The sequence below is a fragment of the Cervus canadensis genome, chromosome X, assembly GCF_019320065.1.
Source record: "Cervus canadensis isolate Bull #8, Minnesota chromosome X, ASM1932006v1, whole genome shotgun sequence".
In the NCBI taxonomy this organism is placed as follows: domain Eukaryota; kingdom Metazoa; phylum Chordata; class Mammalia; order Artiodactyla; family Cervidae; genus Cervus; species Cervus canadensis.
This window is the reverse complement of record NC_057419.1, coordinates 37,153,111-37,178,808: the sequence shown is the minus strand read 5'-3', so window position 1 is coordinate 37,178,808 and position 25,698 is coordinate 37,153,111. Positions and strand designations below refer to the sequence as shown.

Genomic DNA, 25,698 nt, shown 5'->3' with positions numbered 1-25,698 from the left:
TAGCCATCCTTCAAAACCCTGATTAGGTGTCACCTCTTCTTTAAAAGCTTACCTGACCAACCTCCTTCCTCCATACAGAATTAATTAACAGAGTTCGTCCTTCGTTCCTCTGTACTAATTTGGGAACGTGTACATAATTTTATCATTGCTGGCATTGTCTTTTTTTCAATGTGCTTTTCTTCTGTCTTTTTAACAGTAAAGCCTTTATATATTTTTTCTTTTTTTCCATTTATTTTTATTCGTTGGAAGCTAATTACTTTACAATATTGTAGTGGTTTTTGCCATACATTGACATATTACTTGGCCTTTTATTTTTAAGAACAGTTTTAGATTCACAGGAAAATTAAAGAGAAGGTATAGAGATTTCCCATATACCTCCTACCCCTACACATGCATAGTTTCCCCCATGGTCTACATCCCCACCAGAGTGGTACATTTGTTATAATTGGTGAATCTACATCGACACATAATAACCCAAAGTCCATAGTTTACATTATGGTTCACTCTTGGTGTTGTACATTCTATGGGTTTGGGCAAAGGAACTATATCTATAATTACAGTATCATACAGAATATTTTCACTGCCCTAAAAATCCTCTCTGCTTCACTTCCATCTCCCCTCCACCATCACCACCAATCCCTCTAGCAACCACTGATCATTATAATATTAACATAGCTTTGCCTTTTACAGAATATCATATAGCTGGAATCATACAATATGTAGCCTTTTCAGATGGTTTCCTTCCAGCATTGTCATTTTTATGGTTGTTGTTACATGCTTATATGCGCTAGTAAAATGTGAGCTTTTCTAAGGTAAGGCCTAAAATTGGGCTTCCCTGGTAGCTCAGCTGGTAAAGAATCTGCATGCAATGCGGGAGACCTGGGTTCAGTCCCTGGGTTGGGAAGATCCCCTGGAGGAGGGCATAGCAACCCACTCCAGTTTTCTTGCCGGGAGAATCCCCATGGACAGATAAGCCTGGTGGGCTACAGTCCATGCTGTCTCAAAGAGTTGGACATGACTGAACAATTAAGCTCAGCATAGCACAAAACTTATTTACCAGAGGTTGGAGAAAAACTGTTAACCAGGTCTTGGAAAGCTTGGGTTCTGATCTCTCTTGGCTGTGAACCAGCAGTGTGATCTTAGGCAAGTAATTCACCTCTGCTACCTCCATCCTTCAGCTATAAAGCTGTAAATCCTTAAGGGGGATTCTTATCACACACACCTCTCCCCACCCCTGCCAAGGGGGCTTGGGAAGATATAATATGAGATGCTAGGAGAGCTTTTAAAAAGTTGAGATTGTTTTTCAAATGAAACAAGTGATTGTAGTTGTAGATGGAGAAATAGCATGGGTCTTGCCCTGAGAATGGAACCAGGAGTGAGCTTGGTATGTTTGGGGGACCATGAGGAACAGCCAGTGCAGTTGCAAAGCAGGTGGAAGTGGAGGGTGAGGGCAGGGTAGTCACAGCATGTGGAAACACACCATGACCTTAAAACATAGGTTGCTTTGACCCTGAAAAGACTTGTCTACCAGGCTTGTGAGCTGGAATTGACTTCTCATCAACTTTCACACCCCCTTTCACCTCTTGAGTGAGTGTAGCCATGTTGCCCTATGAATCTGTATGGACTTTAGGGGAGATACATGCTAGCACCACCCTAACTACATAGTATTTGTATGGCTGTGCACATATAAACCATCTATGTGAACAAGTATCCCACACAGAAGAGACAGGGAACCAATATCACACACATACTGTATGCCAGCACTTTTTAAATTTATGTTTAGTTGATTTACTGCATTGTATTCATTACTGCTGTACAGCAAAGTGATTCTGTCTTACATATATATACATTCTTTTTTAATGTTGTTTTCCATTATGGTTTATCATAGGATATTGACTATACTTCTCTGTGCTATGCAGTAGGATCTTGTTGTTTATCCATTCTGTGTATAAATGCCAGCATGTCTCATTTACAATGTTGCTTAACCCTCAGAACAATCTCCAAGCAGGGACTGACTTTTTTTGGTGGGGGGAGGGTTGTTTTTTGGAAAACGATAGAGAAACATTTTTTTATTTTGATAATTCTCATATATTGCATTCAACTTCCCATTAGTATAGCTCCTATTTGTTCTGTGAAACAGTTTTCAAAAATGGTTTGCCTGAAGGTGAGATGACAAGTCACAGTCTTGGACTTGATCAATCTCTCCTTGTAAATGGTCCACACCAAGTTTTACTGCTCCCTCCCCACCCCCATCCCCACTTTCCTCCTCCAGGTACCCCTCACCTTTTCCCCCAGAATGCCTCTGACCTGTACCAGCTGGAGCTAACCTCTGCTCATGGGTAGCCTTGTCTCTGCTGGGCAGGCAGGGACTATTGATGCCATTTTACAGAGGAAAACACTGAGACTCAGGGGTGAGCTGCCTCATCGTCCAATAAAAAAGAAGTTGTAGAGGCAAGATTGGAAGCCAAGCCTGTTGGACTGTCAAAGCTTGTGCCTACTGCACCATGCCATGTGCTTTTCAACATCTTTGCATCTGTGACAGGAGTTAGTAACCCTGGAGACCGGGTGCAGTGAAGGGTGGATTCTATGGTTCTATGCTGGTAAGGCTAGCAGATTTCTATGACAACAAGGACTGCAATTCCCAGCCTTGTAGAAGTCCCACCATATATCTGTCTAATGACATGTTTTGGTTGTTGGAATAACTGAATTCATTTGAAGCTCCATGTTGGTTCCAGAAGCTAGAGCTGATTCCTGAGCTAGTGAGAAAGTGGGGGAATTCTTGAGTTTAAGCCAAATTGGGCATTGAGAGGGGCTTCCAAAGTGGAGATAACTGATATCATACTGGTTTCCACCTCCATTTCCACCTCACCAAGCAGCCACACTGTCATTGAAAGCAAGGTGACCTGTGCTTCAAGATGAAAATGAGTCCACCATTCTCTCCTCTGTACCTAAAAACAATGGAGAAATGATCTCATTGCATTTACCAGACATTTTTGTAGTTAACCTAACCCTTTCATAGTCCACAAGCTCATGGAATCCTCAAAATCTTTGATTTCAGTTTGATGGATGCTGAAGTTGCAGAGACTTATAAAGGAGTCAGGTAGCCTCTGTTCCCCTGGGAAACCTTCTTCTCAAAGGCATAATTCCTAATCCAATTTAATGAGCCCATTGGAAGGTATGGAAGAAATTGAAACTGTAGGCCACCAAACAAAATATTTCCTTGTGCTCCTCACCTCCCACAAATGAGAGACATGTTGAAGGTATAGGCATGGGCCCTGGGCTTAAGGCCAATGGTGATACTCCCACATTCCTTAGACCAGAATTAGAAGAAAACAAAAAGTGGGTATAAAAAATTACAGTAACCCCCCCATTGTCAAATAATAGGATAATGGCTAAGTAAATCTGATGCAGCCAACCTCACTGAAGTGCAGTGGAGTGCTAAAGAGCTAATTATGAAGACAGTTGAGCAACACGGACAGTGCTCATAGTAAAGTACAATATAACATGCAAATGGCATGATACAAAATTTTATTGAGGCTGAGCTTTACAAACCCTGTAAAAAAAATGTCTACTCATGAGCGAGGATTGGAAGGGAATTTGTGGAAAAAGCAAAACTTGATTTATTGTGGGTGGCAGGCTTATTGGTGAATTTTTCTTTCTAGACTTCCATTAACGTTGTTGTAATGCTTGTGCAAAGAAAAATAAAAACCATTAACATATAGAACAAGCACCCTGGCAAATCATTCTGTCAGGCTGAGAGACCAAATCATATCATGTCCCTGAGCCAACAAACATAGTTGAAAGACATAAATGCAAAAGTCTGCGCCTCTTTTTATGGAAAGAAGCAGCCACAGGAAACAGGGAAATGTGTGGATTTAGTGTGGGAAACCTCAGGTTTGAATCCAAGCTCTGACCCTTACCTAGGGTCTTTAGCAGAAGTAATTTTACTGCTGTAGCCTCAATTTCTTCATCTGCCACAAGAGGATAATCATAATCACCACCACCACTTTACAGGGCTGTGGTAAGGAACCAATGGTGCAGGATGTTCTAAAGGGCTTATTGTGAGGTGTAAAAATGCTGCACAGTGTAAGCCTTATCATGGTATAGATATAAAGACTTGGAAACAAAAGTAATAGGTATTGTTTGCCCTTGTTCCACCTCAGTTGACAACAAAGCCAGGCTGGGCCTGTGCCGCTGGGTGGTTTCAGATGTCTTCTCTGATTATAGAATGCCAGTGAAATGTGGTTAAGCAGGTGAAGCTTTCTGGTTTTAGCCATAGTTGGGGAATATCTGGGGCAATGTTATAGGTTTTTCTCATCTAAAATGTTTAAAATTCATGGAGTGATGAGAATCATGGATGTAGAACTTGGTGAAGACTTCCACAGCTCCTTGGGTTCTCAGCCAGACTTGGCCACCTATTAGCTATAGGCCTTTGGGCAAGGGACCTAAGCTCTCAGAGTCTCTGTTGCCTCCTTTATCTGGTAGGATTCATAGTGTCTCCCTCATAGGGTGGTTGTGAGGATGAAATAAGATGCAGCGTGCAAAACCCCTCTCACATAGTAAGCAAGGAGAACAGGTGTGCTGCCATCATCACTGTCTGAAATTGTCAGAGGAAGAGAGGTCTCTAGGAATCACCTGATTCCAAGCTTCTCAATGGGTGCTGGGAGGGGTGTGGAGGGAGTCTTGGGGGAGCACAGTGTGTACATATGATAATATTTGCATGTCAATGTTGAAAAGTCTTCTATGGGAAAAGTAGACTTTTTGTGTATCATAGTGAGACCTGGGTATTTTAACCCACTAGACTCCCACAAACCTTGCATTTTATAGACCCACACAAGCGAGGTGATGTGCCCATAGTCACCTAACTACAGAGATGAGATTAATGTGGGCCACAGTCCAGCTGCTCTCTGCCCCTGCCCTCACCCCTACTCCTGTTACCACTGCCCAAGAGATGTCTTCATGGCCTCTGGGATTTCCTCATCACCCTGGTGGAGACACCCTGTGCCACATAGCCACAGCCATATGACCAAACTAAGAGAAGACAGACAAAGCTTTGACATGGAGAAGAGGCAAGAATGATGCTTGAGATGATGAAGAAAGATGCCCCTGCAAGGTGGTCCTGCATGCTGACAGTTCAGCACTGCATCATCCCCAGGTGGTACTTCCAAACAATCTAGGCTGACATGGCCTCCTAAGTGCCATCTGCATCCCTGTAGAGTAAATGGTCTTTGATGAAACCTTCATCTTTCTCAACAGCAGATTTTCTATTTAAAGTCAATCTCCTGTCAAATTCTCCAAGAGAACAGATGGAGGGCTGTGGGATCCCAGAAGTGAGATGAGGCTCCCAATTGCTCCCTGCCATTAGAGTGGAGAATGTTATCCACGTCTGGTTTCTGGCATTGGGGAGGGTAGCACAGAACCACCTCTGTGAATTCCTTTTGTGGAATTTGTAGACTTGGAGGTTGGTGGGGAGTGGGTGCGTTTACTGATTAGGTCCTTTAGGCTTGACTCAAAGATGTGCCCACCTCCAGTGCCACACAGGAGATAAAAGGCACATACTATGTCTTGCATAGTGCTCCTTTGAAATATTCTCACCCACCTAGCCACCTGGAACCTTACTCCTGCTTCTGAGAACCTAACTTCAGGGGCCTGACTCCTGGGATTTCTGACTTACTTTCATTGCAGAACACTGATGCCTTCCCCCATCTCTCTTTCCAGACTCTTGACTACCCCTGTCCCTGCACCATGGATGTCTTTCTGGACATTTACTCCCACCTTTGGTTCTGTCACCAGCTCCTTCCTCTTCTCTGGATACTTCAGGGCCTGGCCTAGGGGACAGGAGCTGTCTGATTAGGGTAAAGGGCAAAAGGGGGAAGGGTGAGATCTCTTTTGGTGGCCACCCAAGCCAGAGTCCTGATCCAGAGAGCCCAAGGTCACACTGCTTGTTCTGAGGATGAAGAAAACCACCATCCCCATCATCGTCAGACTTCCACCACCATCCCCCAAAATGAAGTGTATGTTGTAGAAACTGACACACACCAATCATTTCCCTGCCCAGGGGCAATTGTTTGCCCTGACTCCAGCCGAAAGAACACAAAAACCTGAGTTGGGGGACAAAAGACAGATATCAGCAGAGACTCTTAATTGTGGAGTCTTCCCATCCCAAACAATGTGGCTTCAGTTATGCGTGATGGTGGCCCCCTATCACAGCAACAGCAGCTAGCTCCAGCCTAGAGGAATCCAGGTAAGAAGAAGCTGCCAAGGGGGATGACAGACTCCAATGTGAGCCAGGCAGGCCAGGGATGATAGCCGATGGGAGACCAAGTTGACCATCAATGTTTTTGAAGGGGGGCCCTCCTGAGCCTTAGGGAGAGACAGTGGAAGACATAGGCCAGCCCCAACATTGCTTCTGTCGAACTAGGCAGCATTCTGAGCACTTTGCAGATATTAACTCATTTGATCCACACAACAACCTGATGGTGTAGGTACTTTTATTATTTTCTAAAGGGATATATAGTTTAGAAACTGTCGATTATGTAACTAATCTATAGATTAGAAACTGAGGATCAGAGAGGGTAACTTGCACAAGGGCACACAGGTGAGACTGGGGTTTGAGTCCAGATAGTAGGTATCTCAAGTCTGTCTTCTTAACCACTCTGCTAAGCTGCCAATGTAGGAGAGCTAAGCCAGTCAGGTCAATTTGCCTTCAACCCACTAGTTGGGTTAATGCTGAACTTCAGTCTCTACTAAGAATTAGTGTAATGATTCCCAACCTGAGGAGATTTAGAACACCATCAATGCCTAGTCTCCATGCCTGAGAAATTCTGGTTTAATTGGTCTGAGATGAAGTCCAGCACACAGGGGATATGGAGGATAGGGTGAGTGGCAATTTTGGTGAGAGCTCCTCGACTTAAAAACACACAGCACCTCTCCCATCGTGACAAACATCTAAGTCCCAGCCAGAGCTCTGTCACTCCCTCCAGCTATGGCTCTCTTTCCTCTTTAACCACAGCCAGACTTCCTGAGAGTTGTCTCCCCTCCCCTCCCATTTCCCTCCTTAACCTGCTGCCGTCTGGCCTCTGCAAGCCGGCCTTGCCAAGGCTACCCCTCTTGATACTGCCACAGCGCACATTCACTGCTTGGTCCTCAGCCTACTTAAATTCTGAAATGCAATTCATGATGTCAGTTGGTCCTTGCTCCTAGAAGCTAACCTTCTCCCAGCCTCGGGCTCACAAACCCGTTGTCCTTGTCTGGAAATTTCATATCAGTCTTTTTAGATGTCTTTTTGTCTCAAGCCATACAAATATTTTCTGGGGGCAGGGCCTCCAAAGACCCACAACCCTGCCCTTGAGGAGCTGAAAGTCAGCACAGGAGGGAGGGATTCAGTATCCTCGTCCTTGAGGTGACAAGGTGGTTTCTCAAGGGGAAACTCCCCAACTCCTTCCTTCAAGCTGCCTCCCTGTCTCTTTGCACTTCTGGCAAAAACAGGAAAGAGAACAAAGCTCTGACTAGGTCTTTTCACTCTGTGAGCAAGAACTCTCCATACTTCTCTTCCAGTTAAAAGCCGGTTACTGGGACAGGGCGCAGGCCATGTGCCTGTGGTCTTTTTGCCAGAAGAGTCATGGAGTCCCTCTGCAGTGAGCTTCTGGCATGCACGGATTGTTTCCTGGGCCCTTGTGTTTCTAAACACACAGAAACAAATTGAACAAAAATGCATTTTAAATGTTTTAAAACCTGCAATTCTCTCCTGTTTTGTGTCCTGGGAAAATAGGCTTTGTTAGCATTTGCAGCACTGATTCTAGAATGCTGGGAGGATGGAGATGGGAGAAGCAGTGAGGGAGGCCAGCAGGGTTCTCCACCCGATGCTATGGAGAGAAAAGGTGGACTCTGAGTCTCACTATTCTCCGGCTGTTGGGCCTTGGGAAAACCCCTTCCCTCTCAGAGCTTCAGTTTCCTCCCCTGGTACTGGGACCCATCATCATTAGCCCTTCTGTCTGTGGCAAGGATGCTGGGAGATGACCCCTACGTGCTGGAGGCACAATACTCAGCTGGAGTAGGCACTCCCTGGGAGTTATGGAAGCTGAATTGAATTGTATTCAGCCATCATGCACAGATTTGGTCTAGGCCAAGAGAGAAAGTGTGTGTGTGCAAGAGAGATTTGCAAAAAACAAGGCCTATCTCTCTGCACGTCTCTCCTCTGGAAAGGAAGGGGCCCGCACGGTGACAATAGACCAGGGGCGCTGACTCAGACAGCCAGTTCCTGCTCATTTCCCCTCGCCGCAGGACAGCAACGGAGCGGGAGGTCAGCCCTCCGTGGGGCTCTGATTCAGGCCTTTGGCTGAGAACCTATCCTAGAGAAAGACGAGACCAACTCACAAACAGGTCTGTCTGTGAGAGGACGGACTGGACCAGTGTGGCTGTGGGCAGGCAAGTGGGGGCAGTGGGGAGTGGAAAAAGAGAGAGAGGAAACTCACTCTTTGAATCCTGCATTGCTTTCCCTGGGCTGGGCGGCCTAGAAACAACTTTGCGGCCAACAGAACATGTGACTGAAGGGGCCAAACTGACCTGGCTGAGGTGCTGGGAAACGGGGTTCAGGAGGAGTCGCTGGGTGCCCACGGAGGAGCCCAGGAAAGGGATTCAGAACAGCGTGGAGCTCCTTGGCTCCCTGCCCCCAGTGTGGAGTTGCCGGATGTGGAGTCTTAGTCGTCCACACCGCTAGGATGGAGAGAGCCGAGGCTATCACCCTCTTCTGGAGCCGGGGAGGTGAGTCGCATGGAGGAGGAGCAGGTTCACGGGCTCAGCAGAGGTGGCATGGGGAGGAATCAGTGCTTGCTGAGGGAGAGGGTTGAGCACTCGGAGGTATCCTGAGGCAGCCTGGACTGTTTGGGGGAACATAAGTCCCTTTTTAGTCCTAGAGGCATCTGAGGAGGGGCAGGCTAACCACTTGGCAGAGGGGCTATAAAAGGAATTAAAAATTGGGTGGCTCTGGAGGAGGGGAGGGTGGATGTGATCACATCCCAACCCTGATAATCTGGCATTCTAGAGGGATAAGAAAAGTGACTGAAGAATTGTAAGTGTGTGTGTAAGAAACATTGTCTCTCTTCTTCTATAAATCAACTTAGCATGCTCTCTGAAGCCTTGTCCCTTGCATGGTGGAAAATGCTGTTTCCGTCACCCTCAGGGCTTTACCCAGCTCCTGGACTGCTGCTAAAATGCTGATTTTTTTCACAATACCGACAGGGAGGACAGGGAGGGGCAGGAAAGCGGTGTCTGTCGCTAGTCATCCATCAACACAGGTGACTACTAAGGGACCAAGTGCTTGCTAAGTGCAGGTCAAGCCAGAAGTAGTGGCAGTAGGGTGGAATAAATTTCAGGGTCCTGAGCTACACCAGGGGGCTCCTCTCTGTTTTGTGTGACAAGGATGTTGCCTGCCCTTGACAATGTTCCTGAAGAACTAGTTGCAGCTGCAGAGGTAGCTAACAGGAGCAGGAGTTGGCCCTCTGTGTCAGACTTCAAGGGAGTTTATGAGCTAAAGGAGTTTGTAAAGCAGAGTGCTGGCACTGTGTGAGGACTACATGCTGTTTGTCATGGAGAAGAAGCAGAGGAAAGTGGTCTTTGGTCTTCAGGTCTTTGAGGGTCTGTCACAGGGTAAAGGGAATTGAGGGGGGCTCAGGAGACAGAGCTGTGTGACCTATGGACAAGGAGAACTTTCTAACAGACTCTTCACGGGCTGCCTTGCAAAGGAGTAACGAGTCTGAGTGCCTTTGGGAAATCACAGGGTGAGCCCTTGAGAAGACAAGGGCAAGTGAGAGCTGGCCTTCTTCTTCCAAGGTGGAGCGAGGGGGGCACCAGGATTACCTGGGCTGCAGGGCTGGCCCCATCTTGCACTGGGTTCCCTTCTCCCATCCCTCTGGTGGCACCTTCCTCTACCTGCCTCCTGCTGGGCTCCCTGCTTTCACTCTTGCCCCTCTCCAGCTCATTCTCCACTCAGCAGCCAGAGTGCAACCTTATAAAACAGCCCCAGCTGCTCAAAAATCCTCCAATGGCTGCCCACCACCCACTGGTACAAGTCCAGATTTATTTCTCTTTTCTATTGCCTCCTTTCTACTCTCTAAAAACAGTGCAGAGATAAGATCGTTTCTCACTCTAACGCAGATCTGACATTTCATAAATCTATGTCCTAGACAGCTGGAAAGGGCTATATTTAACCTTCCGCCTTGTAGCTTATAATGGAGGGACTCGCTTCAGGCGCTGCCTTCTAATGCTGCTGCGGGAGACCAGTGCCTTTTCTTTGTTCTCTGTAAGACCGAGACCACAGCCAGCCTCTCCTTCCAGTGGAGGCAGGCCATTTACCCCAGAACATCCACCCTCCCCTCTGTCTCTAGGTGAGGGACATCCCTGTCCCACCCCCTCGAGTGTGCCCCCTCAGCTTTCTTATCTGCAAATACCTGAAAGACTCTTTAGGAAACCCATAACCCAATATGTGGGACAGCAGATGAGCTCAAGAATGGGACAGAGGACGGGGCCAGGAGGAATGGGCTGGGCTAGGCAGGGGAACCAGGAGAGAAGAAAACATCTCATCAGAGGTCTTGCTGTGGACACAGAAAGGGGGAAGGGAGTAATGCTGAGTAATGTGCTGTGGACCCTGTATACGATATTTTGCACACATTGCCTGGTGCGATTGTCTTAGCAATCCTAGGAGGTAAGTACTGATAGTACCCACCATCGTCTCCAGTGAGGAGATGGGCTCAGAGCAGTTTAGTGACTTTACCTAAAGTCAGACATAGCTGGAAAGTGACAGAACCGGCATTGAACATAGGCCTGTCAAACTCCAAATCCTCCCCGGCTGAGTAGGAACTGCCCTTTGGAGCAGCTCTCCCTCATTTCCTTGCGTGTCTGCAAATGCTAGAGCCTCTTGAAGGCTCTGTCCATGCTGCCCATCATGCAGGCCCCAGGCCCACCTCAACCTCCACCCCTAGCTGTGAAACCCAGCCCAGGAGATCTGGTCTTTTGATGGTGCCCCCATGCTCTCAGGCCTGATGTGCTGACTTCCCCCATCTCTGCTTCCACATTCTGTTCTCTTCTGCCTTGCAGGTAGCAGTTACCAGGACCAGTATTCTCAAACAATAAGCTTGTTTGAGAAAGAAATATGATTCTTTCTTCCATGTCTGCCCCCTAGACTGCTAACACTAACACCCTCTGTGGCCTTAGACAGATTGTGTCCCTGCTCTGGTCTTAGTTTCCCCAGATGTAAAGTGGGAAGATAGGATGTTCTGTAAAGGTCCTCCCAGTTCTAAGAGCCTGGGTTGCCCAAGATCCTGCCCCTCTCCCAGCCCCACCCTGCTGCTTTCTCTCACACAGTGGGGGTTATGATGGTCACCACGGGCACTGGTTTGGAAACCTTCACTAAGCCAAATGAAAGGACAGCTACATCAAAGTAACTGCCCCAGCGCCAATGGACAAAACAATCAAGTGGTACTAACAACCACATTTGTAGGGCACTTCATTGTTTATACCAACTGCTCTCACAGCCAGCAGAGTGCTAGGGAGGGGGACTTCAAGGTGATTGTAATGGTACATGGTACAGCTTTAAAAAACACTAAATTACATAGTGAGAAAATGATTCTTGCTTCCTTCTCTTTTCCAGCTTTCTGATTACATCAAGGAAAAAAGCTCAGTGTGATACTATTCTTCACCCTCTGTAATGCTTGCTAATCTTCTTTCGGAACAGAAAGAGAGCAGGCCTCAGGCTCAAATACAGTGACAGGCAATGATATCTACATAGAATTTAATTACTCTGTTCTATTTCTTTGCATTTATTTTTACAGTTACTTTCTATTTCTGGCAAGTGTTATTCTTTTTGGTTTTTGGGTGCCATATAAAAAATTAATATACATTTCTTTAAGCAAAAAAAAAATTCATATTGAGAAAAAGATGAATAGTAAATACAACCAGCGGTGCCTAGATATGGCAAAACTTGTGGAAGTGGTTCCTAAATGGTGGAAGCTTGGGCAACACCGAAAGGCGTCATTCATTCAACACCAAGATCCTCAGCGTGGCCCATAGGACCCTGCACAGTTTGCCCCTGCTAGTATCCCAGACTTGTTGTCCCTTACTCCCTTTCCTCCCACACTTTACACCCTTTCATGCCTGCCAGCCTTTGCACATGTTGTACCCTGTGCCTAGAGTGCCTCTCCCACATCCCCTGTCCACCCATCAAACTCTAACTCAGCCTTCAAGACTCAGATTAAATGGCACCTCCTCTAGGGAGCTTTCCTTCAGCTAAGCACTAAGTTCATTTATTTCTCTATTATAGTGTCTCTCTCATGGCTGTGTTTATTTTCTTCTAGGCTAATATCTTCTACCCTATTGGTTCCAAATGCATTTTGTAAGAAAGAGAGAGAGAAATAAAAATGTAACTGTGAGAGAGGCGTGTGGACAGTGACTGGGCCCCTGGGGATTATTACAGCTCCTGGGATCACTTGAAATTGAGACTTCCCAAATGCTGATCCAGAGCCTACAGAGGCCACAAAGCCGACCTGAGGGTTGCCTCTGAGGGACAGTTGCAGGCCACATGTAAAACGTTCATTGGGGTGTGTTTGAGATCAACACCTGGGAGCTAAGAGAAGACAGCAGGATTGGTTCAAGGAAGAAGTTGGGCTGGCATAGCTCATGACAGCCTCAGCTGACCATGAGGCACTCTGGAACTGGGTTGGCCCTTCAGAGTTGTTCTGAGTTAGGGTGAGGGGCTCAGACGTTGACATCAGCCCATATGGACCACTTATTAGATTCAGGCTGTCCCCAGGGAGGGAGCACAGTCTTGGGCAAGGCAGCATGGGTCTGAGGAGGCGGCTGGGCAATCCTTGAAGAGGACTGTCAGCCAACAACACTCAGTCCTAGGCAAGTATGTGAAGGAGGGGTATCACTGTGTTCACGACAGGACCTTGTCTTCCCCCCAGGACTTCAGTGCTGGGAGGGCAGGGAGAATAGTACAGTGGTTTAAAGGGCAGAATGTAGCTGTCAAGAGTTGGAAACTGGAAAAGTCTAATAAATGTTCGTTTAAAAATGAATGGCCGAGTATGAGGTTCAAGGCAAACAAGTCACAGGTAACTTCTGGTATAATTAGGGTGACAGACAGGGGAAAAAAAACCTATTCCAGAGTAACATGTGTAGAACAATGTGTACCAAAGACGATGTTGCCACAGCATCTCGTTCTTGCTTCTGTTGGAGGCTTTAGCTTACCACCCTTCTGACAACCCTCTAAGGAATGAATTCTTGTCCTCACTCTACACATGTGAAAATTGAGAGTCCCAGATTTGCTCTAAAACTCACTGCCACTCAGATCCCCCAAGCAAGCAGGCCTAAACCACCCAGCCCCTCTCCAAGCCACGTGCAGTCCTTTACAAAGTGCTTATTACATATATTCTATCTTGTCACAGCACTGTGAGGGAGCAAAATAAGGGTGCCAGAAAAAAGTTGTTTTTTACCTTTATTTTCTTAACCTGCTTGCTATGCTTTCAGATATATTCTGATCATATTTATAACAGTGACATTCTTTTTTATTCTGTTTTTTTTCCTACACATTCTTAACCACCTGTGAAATTCTTCCACTATACTCATCTGTTCTTCCATATTTCATCTCAAAAATGAGAATATTATGATCAAAATCCAGTTCATTCCTTTTGTGCTGAGAGGGGCAGAATTATGTTTTGTTTTTTTTTTTTTAATTTCAGCCTTACTCAGAAAGGCAAAAATTTCTTGGTTTGAAACGTTAAAAATGTATGAAACCAAGAATATCTCTGGTTCTGCATGTGATTAATACTCTAGGAGAAATGTTCTGTGGGGGAGATTGTATAGTTTGAATAAAAGGCCACATAGGAGCAACTAAAAATCCCCCTTGAGGGGTGAAACAGATCACCAGCCCAGGTTGGATACATGAGACAAGTGCTCAGGGCTGGTGCACTGGGAAGACCCAGAGGGATGGGGTGGGGAGGGAGGTGGGAGGGGGGATCGGGATGAGGAACACATGTGAATCCATGGCTGATTCGTGTCAATGTATGGCAAAAACCACTATAATATTGTAAAGTAATTAGCCTCCAACTAATAAAAATAAATGAAAAATAAAATAAAATAAAAATCCCCCTTGAGGAGCTGGGTCTTGGGCAGGGTTGCTGCTCCTTGCTCCCTCTACCACCACCCCAGGCTGTGCCCTCTCCCCACCTTTGTGCCCACCATCCTCCTCAAGCTCCAGGCTGAGGTTTTTCTTCTCTTCATTCCCAGCCTTAAAGATTTTCTGTCAAATGATGATGAAGGCAAATTTTGAAGCTGCGCCCCCCCACAATTCTAGCCTCTCTCCCAATAGATTCTATTGTAGTCTCTCTGGTCCCAGAGTTCATCTAAAGCAAAGCTTTTCTCTAGAGTTTTCCTAGCAGAAGCTGTCACATTGCAGAGAACCAACAGTTGCTCTGTGTTGTGCAGGAGAAAAGTCTCCATATGTTCCCAATGAAAATAAAGATTTACATGATCTGTGTCCATGCCTAGCCCTGCGTGATACTATTTGCCATCACTATTATGGGACCATAATTAAAATTTCCCCTCTCGTTATAACTACTAAAATACCATGCTGGCCTCATGGGCTAAAGAGAGCCATCCTTTCTACTCATTTCCTTGACTTCCTTGTAGGGAGCTTGCAATAGGTAATAGGAGCTGAAGTGAGGTACAGGAGTCAATTTTGTTTTAAAGTTTAGAAAGGTAAATAAATCACCCTTATTGAAGTGTAACTTTCAAAAAATTAAAAACATGACTCTCATTGAAATATATAGTGATCACCTATCAAAAATTTGTTGAACTCATTGATGAAATAAACAGCATTATGGTAAAGCTGGTTTTAAAAGAAATGAGATTTTAGCAGTTCCTCAAAAAGTTAGATATAGAATAACCATGTGATGATGTGAAGTCGCTCAGTTGTGTCCGACTCTTTGCGACCCCGTGGACTGTAGACTGCCAGGTTCCTCCGTCCATGGGATTTTCCAGGCAAGAGTATTGGAGTGGGTTACCATTACCATATGAGCTAGCAATTCCACTTCTAGGTATATATCCAAAAGAATCAAGAATAGGGATTTGAACAGATACTTGTACATTAATGTTCATAGCAGCATTATTCACAATAGCCAAAAGGTCCATTGTTCACAACCCAAATGCCCACCAATAGATGAATGAATAAACAAGATGTGGTATATCCATACAATGGAACATTATCCATCAGTAAAAGGGAGTGAAGTTCTAATGCATACCACAGTACGGATGAACTTGAACACATTATGCTCAGTGAAAGAAGCCAAACCCAAAAGAAATATTGTATGATTCCATCTATGTGAAATATCTAGAATAGGCAAATTCGTAGGGACAGAAAGTAGACTGGAAGTTACCAGGGGTTGGGAAAAGAGGGAAAGGGAAATTACTGCTTAATGTTCTTGTTTGGGATGATGAAAAATTTTGGAAATGGATAGTGGTAATGGTTGTACAATATCATGAATATAATTAATGCCACTGAATTATATGCTTGAAATGATTTTAATGACAATTTGTGCTATATATGTATATATACATATAACTTCATTAAAAATAGTAAAAAAAAAAAAAAGTGTGAGAGGCCAAAAGATATTGGAATTTTTCAAAAGAATGCTGGGATAAGATAAAAAAAAGCTGGATACAAAGCTAGTTCTACAAGATAAAAAAACTGTAATCTTTGGGGCTATTTTTTTTACTAGACAGAAATAATTTTCATTTCTACCAGGCAAAAATCACCTGTAACTTATCAATCTTCTACTAGCTAAAGTTTAACTTTACAGAGTGGGCCTTAATTAATACTGAATAGTCAAACAACAAGGATTTAGTGTATAGCACAGGGAATTGTATTCAGTATCTTGTAATAAAATATAATGGAAAAGAATTGGAAAAAAAGACTGTAGATATATACAGATATATGTATAACCAAACCACTTTGCTGTAAACATGAAACTAACAACATTGTAAATCAACTATACTTCAATTTAAAATTTTTTAAGTAGTGAATAGTCAGTCACATAGATGATGCTCTCCTGTGTTCTTGAAATGGCATTCAGTAATATTTTTTGCCGTGTCAAGTTTCAGATAATTCTTCTTAACACTTCAAATAATACATGATAAACCACAGCTCTCATATGAATCTCCATGAAGAAAACTTAACTTTAGTTTCAAGGCCTGACTCTCATGGCATTAACATCTTGGTGGCATCTTCTGGGTAGCACCCAGCAAGTACAGTCCTTGGCTACTTGTCAGGCTCACTTCAGTTCATGCTAAATCCAGTATGAATCCACCAGACTGGTCTTTCAAAACATCACTTTCACTGTGTCCCTCCTATACACAAAACTGAAATCACTCCTGATATAGTCCACACTTCCCAGACTGGTTCGCAGAAGCCTCTGGAATCTAGCCTGGCTCGAAATTTGAAAGAAAGCTTTCAAGTTTCATTGCCCTCAGTCCCAATCGGGTGGGTCTCTCCAAACTCCTTGCTGAGTTTCTGACCTTCCCTTAGGCAGACACTCCCATTTTATGTCTCTGGCCCATCTCTTATCCTAATAGGCTTATGGCAGTTTCCCAAATTTCAGTCATCCATGTACTGCTGTCACAAATTTTGTTTGCTATCTGTACTGTTTTGTGATTAAAAAAAAAGTTACTTGCCCAAAGCTGCAGGCTTGATAGGCTGTTTAAAAAACAAAAATTCACTGGTGTACCACTTCAAATCACATTTATTTCATACTTGGTTGTATTCTAATTTTTCAGTGTGTTTGGCCTCACTTGAAGATGGTAAGCTCCTTGAGGACAGGTACTATGGTTCTGGTGTCCTTCATCACCCAGCACTGGCCTAAGCCCTTGGCATGTACTCACCACAAAACCTTTGGTTGACTGAGTAGCTGTCTTCCTTGATAAACTTCTTCTCAGAACACTGCTGACTTTCCCTCTGTCCCGTTAGTGTGCAGAGAAATGAAAATGTACTCCCGGTCCTCCAGGGACTTATATTCTGTCTTGAAAAACAAAAGTAGGTATTCTTGGTGAGTCCGGCACATGTAGCTTCCCCCTTGTCCATTTTCTACTTATGTTACCTTGAAGACGAAACCTCCCTGCCCCTCAGTTTCCTCATCAATGAAATGAAAATAGCAATGATCATACCTGCTTTCCCTCCCTCATAGAATGGACGGGAGGCTCCAATGAAGTGATAGTCATGTAAGTGCTTTGTAAATAAGAACATGATATCTATATTTTAGTTAAATATTTCCATAAAGTTTCCATAAAAATACAAGATGGCCAAATAAAAAATGTCATAAGGCAGTTTCCCAAGCTCCACATGAGTCCCTCTGGTACTCACTCACTAATGGGCAGAATGGTTCCAGAAGGCTTCTTGAGATGGGCCATGAAGCAAGAGCAGAAGGTCAGTAAGGAGTGGAGGTAGGGATGGGGAGCAGAGATAGGTGTGGAGCATGAGGGAAGCAAATTGAATAGGGAAAAAAAACAGACACCTGCTTGGGGCTGATGAGGAGTGAGGAGGCCAGTTGGGATACACAGAGCAAAGTGTGAAGGGGCAGTGGGAGAAACGGGGAGGTGAGCCAGACCCGGAGGCCTCTAGTCCTGCCATGAGGTCACTGGGCAGCTTTTGAACAGAGGAACAATCTAAATCAAGCTTTAGAATGCAGCTTTCTCTAAGATCAGATTTCTTGTTTTCCTCATGATTTATTTACCATTTGTATGTTTTTATTATGAGATAAAATATAGTCATTATGCCAAAAAATCACAAGTAAATCAACAAGTATTTAGGGGGTAAAAAAAGTTCCCCTCTTATCTCTCCTCCCTCTCCTCCTAGCCACTCCCAGTCACTTTCAGAGACTACATCTGTTCTTTGCATGTTGTGACTCATTCTAGATCTTTTCCTATGAATTCGCCCGTGTATGTGTATCTTTTTACATAAGTGGCATTCTCTTATACATCTTGTACAGAGCCTTGATATTTTTAACCTAAATATGTCTATGGACAATTTCTGTGGCAGAATCTCTTCTTCTGAGTGGCTGTATAGCATTCTTAGTAAGAATATATTGCAACTTGTTTAACCAACCCCTTGTTGATGAAGACTTCTGCAATTAATTTTGCTTTTTCTTTTTACTTTCATGTGTTTAAGTAATATATGCATGTGGCGAAAGAAACTCAACAGTAAAAAGCAGAAAAAGTAGTTCTCCTGACTATCCCTAGCCCCCACCCCCACTTTAATATCTCCCCTTTCAAGAGGCAACCACAGAGACCAGTAGTTTGTGTGTCCTTCCAGAAGTGATCTATGTAACCAGAGATGATTTATGCATATACATAGATCACTTCTATGTATGAGAGAGAGAGAGAGTGTGTGTGTGTGTGTGTGTGTGTTTGTATGGAGAAGGAAGGACTTTCCAGGTGGCACTAGTGGTAAAGAACCTGCCTGCCAATGCAGGAAATGTAATAGATGTGGATTTGATCTTTGCGTCAGGAAGATCCCCTAGAGGAGGAAATGGCAACCCGCTCCAGTATTCTTGCCTGGAAAATCCCATGGACAGAGGAGCCTGGCGGGCTACAGTCCATAGGGTTGTAAAGAGTCGGACATGACTGAAGTGACTTAGCACATGGAGAAGGAGAGAGGGAGGGTGGCAGAGAAGGAGAGAACATTCTATATCAGCACATATTTTAGCTGCATGATTCTTAATGGCTGCAGAGTGTTTTATCATGTGACTAAACCACTGTTTATCTAGCATATCTTCTATTGAAGGGGTTATTGCCAGTAGTTTGCTATTGTACATAGTTTTATTTGTTTGTTCAGTCGTTAAGTCATGTCCAACTCTTCATGAACACATGGACTGCAGCACATCAGGCTCCTCTGTCCTCCAGTGTCTCCCAGAGTCTGTTCAAAGTCATGTCCATCGAGTCCGTGATGCTATCTAACCATCTCATCCTCTGCCGCCCCTTTCTCCTTTTGCCTTCAATCTTTACCTGCATCAGGGTCTTTTCCAATGAATCAACTCTTCGCATCAGCTGGCCAAAGTATTGGAGCTTCAGCATCAGTTCTTCCAATGAATATTCAGGGTTGATTTCCTTTAGGATTGGATGGTTTGATCTCCTTGCTATTCAAGGGACTCTCAAGACTCCTCCAGCACCACAATTTGAAAGCATCAATTCTTTGGTGCTCAGTCTTGTTTTTTGTCCAACTCTCACATCCATACATGACTACTGCAAAAACCATAGTTTTGACTATATGGACCTTTGTTGGCTAAGTAATGTCTCTGCTTTTTAATACGCTGTCTAGGTTTATCGTAGCTTTCCTTCCAAGGAGCAAACGTCTTTTAATTTCATGGCTATAGTCACTGTCTGCAGTGATTTTGGAGCCCAAGGAAAAAAAATCTGTACATAGTAGTATAATGTATGTCTTTGTTCACTTGCCTTCATGTGTACGTTGCCTCTAGTGTAAATTCCTAGAAGTAACATTGGGTAAAGTTCAGTTCAGTTCAGTTCGGTCACTCAGTCGTGTCCAACTCTTTGCAACCCCATGGACTGCAGCACACCAGGCCTCCCTGTCCATCACCAACTCCCAGAGTTTACTCAAACTCATGTCCACTGAGTCGGTGATGCCATCCAACCATCTCATCCTCTGTCGTCCCCTTCTTCTGCCTTCAATCTTTGGGTAAAAGGAATGTGTATTTACACTTTTGACAGATAATGCCAAACTATCCTCCCAAGGAGTTGTTCCAGTTAACCCTTCCACTAGCTGTGTGAATCCTGTCCCTATATACCCTCTCCCCATCACAGTGGGTAATAAAAATTTTTTCATCTGTGCCAGAGGAGTAGGATGAAAGCCTGAGATGGTGGGGTGGGAGTGTTGTCAGGGAAGGCAGAGATGGCCAGGTTGTTCCCCATTTTCCCCATGGGTATGGCTGAGACTCATAACAGCCCAATGGTGCTTATAACTCAAAAACATTGTGTCCCCAAGACCTTAGGTGTCTAGTGGCACCCAGAAGTTACCCATGATCCACAAACCCATGTGATGCAGTCTTGGATTGCCCAAAGAGATCCTTTTGGTTCTTGCCACCCTCTTACAGCCTCACACAGAACCTCTTCTGGACTTCTTCATGTGCATCACCAGCCAGGACCGAGAAGCCTAGATGACATTCTGCTAGTGAGCAGAATTTTTCACCCACTGTTCCCAAATTCACACACACACACACACACACACACACACACACCCCAAAAGGACTAACTATAGAACTCAACACCCAGGTTCAGAATGCAAGCCCAGGCCTTGGGAAGCATAGCTCACGTGCGGTCTGGGTTCCCAGACACTTGAGGTTAATCAGTTGCAAGAACAAGGGTGTGCCTCAGTTTCCTTGGGCAGCAGGCCATGAGTGTGAGGATTCATGCATAAGTGAAGGAGAGGAAATCACCTCCAGCAGCCACTATTCTTCACAACTAATGAATCAGCAGTGCTTTACAAGACGAGCAAAGTGTCTGCCACCTCGCCCACTCAGTCGCTCTCTGCCATTCCCTCTCCTGCTGCTCCCTGTGGCTGTGCTTTACCTGCTCCCTGTGGCTTCTGCTTACTGCTATCTCTCTGGGCTTCTGGACCACCCCCACAGCTTGCGCTCTCCTATCTGTGTGTGTCACATCACATCCCCCAGGGAAGGAGTCTCATTGGGTCAGTTGGTCACTCTGCATTCTGGAGTACAGACTCTGTCTGGGTCCTCACTGCAGAGCACTCACAGACCACTGGATGCCCTCAGAGCCAACTGGCAGATGACTTCCCTTGACTCAAGCACAGACTCCCTAAATTATTCAGTCACAACCAAAAGAACAGTGCCTGGCACAGAGTAGCCACTCAATAAAATATTTCTTGAATGAATAAATAATAATCCAGAATCAAGAAATCACTTCTGTACACTTTGTTCAGAAGGGGCTATGGGTGAGGCAGGCACACAAAGCATTGTGGGACCCCTCTCCTAAGGTCACATTTAGCAAATTAATTACCTGGATTTCTGATATACTTCTGTCTCGAATGCAGAGGCGCAATATTATAAGAAGAATGCAGACAGACCTGAACTCAAATCCTGACTATCACTAACTCTGCAGCTTTGGGCAGGTTCCTTGACCTCTTCATGTCCTTACCAATAAAATGAGCCTCATAATATATCTGGGGCTTCTCTGGTGGCTCAAATGGTAAAGAATCTGCTTTCAATGCAGGAGAGGTGAGTTTGATCCCTGAGTCGGAAGATCCCCTGGAGAAGGGATAGGCAACCCATTCAGTATTTTTGCCTGAAGAATCCCATGGACAGAGGAGCCTGATGGGCTATAGTCCATGGGTCGCAAAGAGTCGGACACGACTGAACGACTAACACTTTCACTTTCATAATACATTTATCTTATGGTGTCATTAGGAAAACTAGTCTAGACAAAGAATGCAGTGCCTAGTACTTAAAGGTGTTTAAGAGGCATTATCTATTGTGGTTATTAAAGTCATTTTAAAAAGTTAAACCTTCTGGCTTTATCCATTAAGCTCCCAGTAAATGAGAGCATGCTTGCAATTTTAGAGATATGCTTGAATGTCTCAAGTCAAATACTCCCAGGCACCACAAACATTTCCTCTTATTGATGTTTGTTACCAAAAGAAAAAGCCTTTTCTTCTTTTTCTTTCTGTTCAGCATTTAGCTTTGAAACAAGGCAAGTCATCTCATCAATTTGCAAATGTTCCTTTCAAATACTTATGAATTCTGTCTCCTTCTGATAGTTCCACAGCCTGAGTTCTAATTTATTCCTTGGACTACTTCCCTATTTTTTTAATTGATTTCCAAGAAAGGCACCTTCCCAGCAGACTGGAACTCTAGTCAGGTCTCCGTGTGGCAGGAGTGAGGGTATCTCCATCTAATACATCAGCAGTTATGTCACCTCCCTGGTACCTGGCCCTGTGCTGTGAGCAACATTATTTCTTCAGTCCAGGAGTCAAGGTAGTAGGTGAGAAAGGGACTGCTTATGGCTTTCTTGCAAACTCTATTCTCTAGGGTAGGGGTCCCACAAATTGTTCATCTGCCCCGCTCTACACTGATGGACGTTGAGAATGTTTCTAGTTTCACCCAAGTACTAACAACGGGGTGATGAGCATTCTCGTACATATATCTGTGTATATACTGGGGTTTCCCAGGTGGCGCAGTGGTAAAGAACCTGCCTGCCAATGCAGGAGAGGCTAGAGACTCAGGTTTGATCCCTGGGTCAGGAAGATACCCTGGAGAAGGAAATGGCAACCCACTCCAGTATTCTTGCCTGGAGAATCCCATGGACAGAGGAGCCTGGTGGGATAGAGTCCATGGGATTGTAAACAATCAGAAACGACTGAGCAATTGAGCATGCACACGTATGAATACTTACCTAGTCTAGCTGTATGAAAGTGCAGTTACTGGGTCAAATACAGTATGAATAGTTACTTTGGATAAATATCAGAATATTGCTTCAAAAAAACTTTTAAAATTTACACTTCCATCATTTGCCTCAACTATTGCATGCCTAGGTATACATCCTAGAGACACTGTCATACAACTGTACAATGACACATATGCCATGAATGTTCATGACAATGTTGTTTACAAGAGTAAAAGCTTGAGAAACAACAGGAGGACAGATAAATAAAATCATTGATTATTGTGGATTAAAACAGTGGAATACTACACAGCATAAAAATGTCTGAACCAACATCAATGTGACTATTTCTCACATATCTAATGTTGAACAAAGAAAGCACATTGTAGAAGGATATATACAGTTCAGTAATAATTTGTATAAAGTTTAAGGACGTGCAAAACAATACTGTATATTGTGTATTGTTTATGAGCATATGCAGAGTATATTTTTAAACATGCATGTGAATCATAGCCTCTCAATTCAGGGGATGGCTGCCTTTGGGAGGAGGGACACAAGAGGCTTCAACTGACCCTGTAATATTTTATTTCTTTAAAGAAAATATTCTAGGACAAATACTGGGAAATGTGTTGTTCCTAATACTTTTCTGTATGTTTGAAATAGTTCAACATCTTCAAAACAGAAGGAAAGAAAAGCAGGGCAAACATTCCCTCTACTCTTTTTGTGAAGATGAGAGAACTGAGGCTGAGACAGGTTCACAGCCCCTCTGGAGTTCACCCTTTTGTTCAGGGGCAACCAGTACACCAGAAAGACCGATAATCTCTATGAGAATGGAGCTCGCACCCTGATTCACTGAGAACCTCCTTCTGTTTCAGACTCCAGTATAAATCCTTGAAGTAGATTGCTTGGGAGATAACATTATGATGCTTGACTTCCTGACCTAAGAGGGTGACCACTGAATTTTTGCTATTGTCACCCAAATGCTGGAGTCTGCCTGCCCACCCATCTAGGGATTCTGAGTGTACTCAAATCAAGTGCTTGGGGCAAATGTTAGATCCAATCCTGATTTGGCAACACCCTTTACCCTACCATTGCACCACAGATGCAAGGAAACAGGCATATTGCCAAGCTCTTCCTAGAACTGAAGTTTTGCCACAATGCCTCCTGCAAGCAGCATTGCCCTGATTAGGTGACACAATAGAACCATTAGGCCTTATCAGCAGCACTTGGTCTAAAACAGAAACTAGGAGGGATAGGAAGGGCAGTCCTCAGTGCTTGGCCCTGTTGCCATGGCCCCTGTTGCCACGGTTCCCAAGCACTTTTGCTTACTATTTCTTTCAACCATTCATGGCATCCATCAGCAAGCAGAGCCTAGAAGCTCTCTGAGGCAGACCAGGGAGAAAGTGGTTAACAGAAAAAGTAAGAGTGAGTAGGGAAGTAATTAAACAAATGAAAAGAATTTGGTGTATAGAAACATGAGGCCGAGAAAACAGTTTCTTTTTAAGGACTCTTCTTGAGATGTGATGGATCGAGGTGGCTGGGTCAGAATTAGCTGAGAAGTGCCCATTGTGCAGCTGCTTTGGGTTTCAAGTATAGCAACTCTGTGCCCTAGATTTTCCAGAAAAGTCCCAGTTTAAAGTATTGGGTTCTGTTTGTCAGACCAAGGATCCTGATTTGAGATTCAGAAAAATAAGGTCACTGTAGTTATAGTAGCTCTCTAAATTATCCAGTAAAAGCTGACTTAGAATTCACTCTGCCCCCACTGGGTGGCAGGGAATCCCCACAGTGCCTGCCCCTGGGCCCTGAGTAAGGTTGCCTTTTATACTGCCAACAAGCATCAGAGTGCCTCCTTGCCCTCCACACCCCTGTAGCTCTCTACGGGGTGTGTAGCCAGAAAGGGATAGGTTTTTGCCCCCATAAACCTAGGTTTCAATATCCTCTGCATTAATTCTGTCAGTTTGGACAGTGCTCTGAGCCCCAATTTCCTCATCTGTAAAATAAGAACAGCAATACCAGGTTTATTCCAAGCAAACATCAAATGAGATATTTACCTTTAAAGCTCAAACAAAAGTTAGTTATTAAAATTAATCCCTTCATTCATCCAATAAGTGTCTACTACATGTCAGGCTCATATGAGGCCAGTCCTGGGAGTACAGACATGAGCAAAACAGACAAGGTCCCTGCTAGCATGGAACTTTCAGCCCAGGGGAGGTGGCAGACATCAGCCAAAGAATCACCCATTCAAAGTTCACACAGAGGAGAGATGAGGTGGAGCTGTTCTTTCTAAAAGCTGGCTCTGGCTGCTTTGTAGAGTAAGGCAGTAAGAGAAGGAGCTGGAGGCCACTTAGGAGGCTTCTACCAGTCACAGTAGCGTGGGCTAGGGTGGTGGCAGTGGTGACAATGACGGTGAGAAGGGGTCAGATTCTGGATCTATTTTGAAGGTAGAAGCAACAGAACTGGATGATGGACTGACATTTCAGAGTAAGGAAGAAGCAAGGCGGTATCTTAGCTAGCTGTGTCCCCAGGACTGGGGCCACTGGAGCCACAGAGACAGTCCCAAGGCTGCTGAGGGAGCCCATGTGAAGCTTGGGTTTCTTCTCTTCTCTGTAACTCAGATGGTAAAGAATCCGCCTGTAATGCAGGAGACATGGGTTTGATCCCAGGGTTGGAAGATCTCCTGAAGGAGGGCATGGCAACCCACTCCAGTATTCTTGCCTGGAGAATCCCCATGGACAGAGGAACCTGGCGGGCTACAGTCCATGAGGTTGCAAAGAGTCGGACACAATTGAGCAACTAAGCACAATCACCCTTCTGTAGAATGGTACAGTTCCCATCAAATGGGTTTGCTAGACTTGATCTTAATCATTTAGTATTTAAAATTTTGCTCTGTAGTTGGTAATAAAGGCAAATATATGGCATTCTGTCTTTACAATGAGTGCAGATTTCCTCTTAACGGGAAATCCTTTGCTTCCAAATTTCAAATGGAAATTTTATTTCCAAATAAATTTTATTTACTTGAAGGATAATTGCTTTACAATACTATGTTGGCTTCTGCCATACATCAACATGAATCAGTCATAGGTATACATATGTCCCCTCCCTCTTGAACATCCCTCCCACCTCCCACTCCATCCCAGCCCTCTAGGTTGTCACAGAGCACCGGTTTGAGCTCCCTGAGTCATACAGCAAGTTCCCACTGGCTGTCTGTTTTACAAATGGTAGTGTATATGTTTCCGTGCTACTCTC

The 25,698-nt window shown here is 44.5% G+C and overlaps 1 protein-coding gene across 13 annotated transcripts in view; it reads left to right on the top strand.

The window, feature by feature from the left end:
* NHSL2 (NHS like 2) overlaps positions 1-25,698 on the top strand; it is a 302,146-nt gene that overhangs the window by 215,377 nt on the left and 61,071 nt on the right. Inside the window, exon 1 of one of the 13 annotated variants that reach the window (XM_043459325.1) lies at positions 7,331-8,763. The exons of 11 other annotated variants lie outside the window; for them this stretch is intronic. In XM_043459325.1, coding sequence (XP_043315260.1) covers positions 8,721-8,763 — 43 coding nt within the window. In that variant the 5' untranslated portion in view covers positions 7,331-8,720. Of the gene's footprint in view, positions 1-7,330; positions 8,764-25,698 lie in introns of those variants that run through there. One more of the 13 variants, XM_043459331.1, reaches the window with a different exon arrangement.